General features: G+C 43.0%; 1 protein-coding gene across 1 annotated transcript in view; it reads right to left on the bottom strand.

Annotated features, from left to right (window-relative positions):
- The window catches only part of FRYL (FRY-like), a 174,800-nt gene that overhangs the window by 35,678 nt on the left and 133,122 nt on the right, over positions 1-6,000 (bottom strand). Inside the window, exons 51-52 of the mRNA XM_006894156.1 lie at positions 5,383-5,586; positions 365-532 (exon numbers count right to left, since the gene is read on the bottom strand). Coding sequence (XP_006894218.1) covers positions 365-532; positions 5,383-5,586 — 372 coding nt within the window. The remainder of the gene's footprint in view (positions 1-364; positions 533-5,382; positions 5,587-6,000) is intronic.

Raw genomic sequence — 6,000 nt, 5'->3', positions numbered from 1 at the left:
AAAAAAAAAAACAAACAGGCAATTCCTCAAGGAAAACACAATGCTACAGAAAATGCTCGCCACCCAGAGAAGCGGCCAGCACGTCAGCCTAACCACATTCTGCAACACAAAATGCTCATTAAAAACACTCAAGGTTATTTTTAACCTGCCGATCATTTCCTTAATCCAGTGAATTTTTTTTTTCCAATTAAAAAAAAATCCAATCCATTTCATTTAAAATGACGCACACAGGTTAGAAATATGGGGAACAAATCAAGTAATTAATGTCTCGGATGAAAACTCTTTTTGAAAGAGAAGCAAGGGACATGGCAGAGCACTAGAAAGAGCCCAGATCGGTCATGCACCAGCTCCCGTTTCTCCCCACCTCAGGCAGCTGGCTGTTAGCGTTATCTAGAGAAGCCTCCAAACTTGGGGTCTCATCTCTGATGTGGAGCACTTCTTCGGTCGTGACACTGCTGGTAGAATCTTGTGAATGAAGAAGCGAATCGGGATGGTCTGGCATGGTGTCATCCACAGTGGAGTAACTGTTTAACTGGAAAGGAGAGGGTAAAATGAAGAATGCATTTCTGAGTTCGGGTTGGCCACAAAGACCCCAAGGAACATACTCCAAGTTATATGGTATTTGGGGGCTTAGCTGTGAAGAGCTTCTGGGACTTCCGAAAATCATCTCTCCCTCCCTGCCTAATGTACAGCAGAATGAATACTGTTAATGCAAGTAGCTAACCATTCAGCAGATGTCTATGAAAATGTACTGCTGCTGAGCTGATTCTGATGCACAGTGACTCTCAGGACACTGAACTACCCCAAATCTTCATGGGAGCACAATGCCTCATCTTTCTCCCGAGCAGCAGCTCGTGGCTCTGAACTACTGACTTTTCAGTTGTGCTTAATCCACTGTATCACCAGGATGCCTTAAATGTCCACTAATGTATATGAAATCTCCCCCCTCACCCCGAACTGGTAATTTTAATCCTTTAACTGCCACAATGTGAAAGTATATATGACACAAGAAAGTATATTTAAATATATAAAAAATAATGATTTTAGGTAACAGAAAAAAGTGATAATACAGATGTTGTTGTTGTTACGTGCCATACAGTGACTTCAACTCACAGCAGCCCTGTGTAGTCCCTGCACCATCCTCACAATCTCTGCTGTTGCATGGCACTCTTACAGTCTCTGTTGTAGTCCTTTACATGCAATGACTTTTTCTCAGGCACTAATCCCTTTGATAACGTGCCCAACGTATATGAGACAAAGTCATGCCTTCTTATCTAGAGTATTGTAGCCGTATTCTGAGATAGGTATGTTCGCTCTTCTGACAGCCCATGAGATATTCAATATTCTTCATAAAGACCACATTTCAAAGACATTGATTCGAAGTCTTCCTTATTCATTATTCAACTTTTGCATGTACAAACTCATCTCATCATTGCCATCGAGCCAGAACCAACTCATACATGACCCCCCTGTGGGTTTTCAGGGAGGGTTTGTAAGGGAGATGATGGCTCACCTTTCTCTGGTGGAACAGCTGATTGATCCTAGCTACCTGTCTTTGCGCTCACAGCACAAATTTTTACCCACTAGGCCACCAGAATTTCCCACCTGTATATGAGGTGGTTGAAAGTACTTTGGCTTGAGTCAGGCACGCTTAAATCCTCAAAGTAATACCCTTCCTTTTTAGCACTTAAAAGGAACTGTGTTCCTTTGCAACACAGTTGGACCAATACAGCACATCTTTTGATTCCTTGACTGCTGATTCAGTGTATGTTGGTTATGGAGTATGGGTAAATTAAACCCATGATGTCCATCTTTTTTCCATTTATCACGATGTTCTTAATTGATGAAGTTTATATATGAAATTTTGTTAAACAAAAGCTATCCAAGTGGAAGAGCTCTTTTTAACTGTTGCTGATTGATTTATGTACCCTTGCTTGTAGAAAGCAAAGAGGACTTGAAACACTTTTGAAGTCCAAGACTACAGTCTTCAATATGGATTATATCTCAGCATTGAGACACTAAAGTCTTCACAACTAGACTGATAGGTAACATCATGAGAGATGGAAAAAGGACTAAAGTTGTCAACAATTTTATTAAGCTGGGACCCACAATCAACATTCATGGTATAGCAGTCAAGAAATTAGAAGATTTGATGAACTGGGAAAATCTGCTGTCTTAGACCTCTCCAAAGTGCCAAAGAGCAAAGATGTCAACTTAAAGACTAAGGTGTGCCTGATGCAAACTATGGTTTTCTCAATTTCTTCCTTTGCAAATCAAAGTTGGATAATGAATAAGATGATAGAAGAACTGATGCCTTTGAATTATGGTTTTGGAGAAGAGGTCTGAATATTCTGTGGATCTCCAGAAGAATAAACAAGTATTAGAGGAAGTACAATTGGGAGCTCCTCAGAGGCAAGCAAAGTAAAATTTCATCTCACACACTCTGGACATGTTGTTATTGTTGTGTGCCGTCGAGTCGCTTGTGACTCATAGCGACCCCATGTACAACAGCCCTAAACTCTGCTCTGTCCTGTACCAATCGCACTGTCTCCGATACACTGAATCAATCCACCTCAGAGGGTCTTCCCCTCCTGCGCTGTCCCTCCATCCTCCCAAGCATGATGTCCTTCTCTAAGGACCGGTCTCTCCACACAACATATCCAAAGTATGTTAGACGGAGCCTCAGAATCCTTGCCTCCAAGGAGCTACCTGGTTTAACCCTTTCCAGGATGACTCTGTTTTCCTAGCAGTCCATGGTACTCTCAGTACTCTTCTCCAGCACCACAGCTCAAAGGCATCAATTCTCCTTCTATCCTCCCTGGTCATTGTCCAACTCTCTGATGCATAACAAGTGACTGCAAAGACCATGGCCTGTATCAGACGCACCTTAGTCTCCAGAGAGACACCATTGCTCTTCAGTACTTTGGAGAGGTTCCTAACAGCAGACTTTCCCATGGCAATACGTCTTTTAATTTCCTGGCTACTGGTAGAAAACCCTATGGGCATGTTGTTAGAATGGGCCAATTCTTGGAAAAAGACACCATGTTGGGAAAGGTGGAGGGTTAGAGAAAGAGGAAGAAAAGATGGGTTGATACAGTGACTGCAACAATGGGCATATCAGAGACCATGAAGCTGGCACAGGAAAGGACAAGGTTCAGGTCTGCTGTTCAGAGGGTTGCTATGTGTCAAAGTCAGTGCAAGAGTATGAAACAATATATTTGTGGTTAAAAGCCAATTTGGGAATGGGCTGTCTTTGTTACATTAATGAGGTAGAAATCTTGTAAAGGTATATTTTGAGTGGCATTTGTTATATGAAAGAGATTAAATAAGCAAGCCAAAAGTCTATGTGGGAAAGAGAGAAGCCAAACCACAGGGAGATTACTCAGGAGTAGGAGCTCAGACGAGACAAGGATCTGAACCAGCCGTGCACTATTGAAGCGAAAATCAGTACCACAAAATTTCAACAAGACAAAAGGAATTAGGACAACAATGTAGAATTGTTTAATGGAACCCAGCAGAGGTGGGCTTATTTGCTTTGAAAATTATTCTCTCTCTCTCAGTCATTGCCACCAAAGCAGAACCAGCTCACAGCTGACTCTTTAGCAGGTTTTTAGAGGCCATCTGAAAACTGCCCATTTTTCTTTTGAGGAGCAGCTGGTGGGTTTGGACTGGCAGCACAACTTCTTACCCACTAGGTCACCAATTAGTAGCTGCTAATTAGATAAAAGAAAACGGTACAATTTTTTCCTCTTCTAAACAAGATCAAAACTAGATATCAGAAAAGCCAGAGTCATCACTTTATGTTGTTGTTAAGTGTCATGGAGTCGAATGACTCACAGTGACCCTGTGAACAACAGATTATGAACCTTTCCTATCCTGCCATCCTCACCCTATGAACGAAAGGTCTAGAGCTTGCCCTATTATACCATCTTCATGCTGATTCTGAATAGGTAAAGGCAAGCTTACTATTTCCTTTCCTCTGAAGCTTCAACGTTCAAATTCATTTTTACCTCACCATCACTCTGACTAAAGTTTGGCCTCATAAGCAGGCGCTCAATTCTGCTCCCTGACTCAAATGAGTGCCAAGCTTGACTGAGCACTTACTATGTGCCTCCTGTCCTTCATAAAATCCCTGAGGCAGATACTATTAGGATCCCATTTTAAAGCCAACTGGACCACACATGCACAGCGTGTTAGTGGCAAAGCTTGCTCTGCCAGTCACTACTGCCAATTACTCCATCAATGCTTTAAATGGCAACCGTCCTATGAAGGACCGTGCTTTGGGTGGCTACGCTAAGTGCACGGGTGCTGCAGAAAGACTGCCTGGTTCAAATCCACATACCAACTGTGTGATCTGGGAGGAATCAATCTGCAGAGCTGCAATCAACAGCCACACTTGCCTCCTGTGTTGGCGCTGAATGTGACTGTGGTCATTACCTTGAATGGAGCCTGGCATATTTCAGAAATTCGGTAAGTATTGTCTACTGTAGTCAACACCAAGTGCTTAGTGACTGTTTAACTCTTTACATGCAAAACATTACTGGGCAGATGTGATGCCAAAACAAGAGAGGTGCCAACGACAAATTGTCAAATTTACATTTTGCCTACAGCCAGCTCAGCTCCTGCCAGCAATTCACCAACACAAAAGAGGGTCGAGGGAATGGTTCTAAAGTAGAGGGAGGGACAGGTTAGTTCAACATGAAGAAAGGTATGTGGGAGAGAGCTGTGAGGGCCCAGCTGAGCCCTGGTCTTCACTGGCTGATTCCTTAGCAGTATAGTAGGGGGATGATTCTACACACCTTCTCTTTCCTCAACCTGCCATCTCCAGCTTATATACTCACGTCTTGCTGCCTTTTCTTTCAGTTCCACCTTTTTTCCCTCAACACACTATTCTTGCAACTTTCATGCTCTCACTCACTCTTTAAATTTGTGCTCCATGGTCCTTGGGGTGCAGATCAAAGCCCATAAATGTGACCTTGAGAGCCACTTAACCTGTGCCCTATCTTTCCAAACCAACTTGGAACGAGGAGTGGCAAATCAAGCAGTCAGTGGTGACGCCAATTTTAGACAAAGTGAAAACACGTGTCCTTCAGGGGCTTGGTAAAGTGCCCAGTAGAAATCCCCCACGTGAGGAGAGGAAATAGCTACAACCCAGGTTGTCTTACTGCAAATGAGTTTGCAAGATTTAACTGCATAGTGTCCATGTGGTCATGAATGAAGAAGCAGAATTCTCCACGGCCACTGGCAGTTTTGTATTTTCATTTTGATGTGTGCATTTTATACACATTAACATAAGACGACAATGGAGAAAGTACAGATGCTGAATTGAAACCTATCAGGCAAACACGAGGAATGTCACCGTATCAAAAGGCAGCTGTGTACCATCTGTGTGCGCGACAGGATCTGGCTGGCGGTGAGTGCTGCTTCCTCCTCGGAGGACTCATCTGTATCCTCCTGGTTGGTCAGATTCAGGCTGGGGGTGCTGCTGGAGCACTGGTACTCCTGGAGGGATGGCGTGTCCCCCTTGTCGATACTGTCCAGTGAGCGCCTGCGGACTCCCCAGTTGAAATTGTCCATACTTTCACCCTAGGAAACGTGAGACACCATTTCTTGAGATCAAGCATAAGCTTACAAAGGCACGATGTATAATACAGCAGGAAAACATTGACCCAGATGAAGAATACTTAATGCAATTGTACACAGAGTTTCAATCAGCCCTTCAATTTCTCCAAAATTTCAGCAAATCATTAAATATTTCTATTAGAAGAGATCACAAGATGTGATGGTTAACTTGATTTCTTCTTGGCTCTCTATCTCATATATTATCGGGGACCAACTATATCTACCATCTATGCTGCTTGTATTCTAATACAACACACGAACACAAATGAAGAAACACAAAGAAAACAAGTACATCACAGGTGACAACAAATACACAAGCCACAACACCAGGCTGCAACTTACCTGCAGCTCCTGGTTAGCAAAAAGGAAAACACACAG

This window comes from Elephantulus edwardii, unplaced genomic scaffold (genome assembly GCF_000299155.1).
Source record: "Elephantulus edwardii isolate Elephantulus edwardi_28Jun2011 unplaced genomic scaffold, EleEdw1.0 scaffold00137, whole genome shotgun sequence".
NCBI lineage: Eukaryota > Metazoa > Chordata > Mammalia > Macroscelidea > Macroscelididae > Elephantulus > Elephantulus edwardii.
Note: the sequence above shows the minus strand (reverse complement) of the source record. Positions and strands in the feature narration are given on the sequence as shown.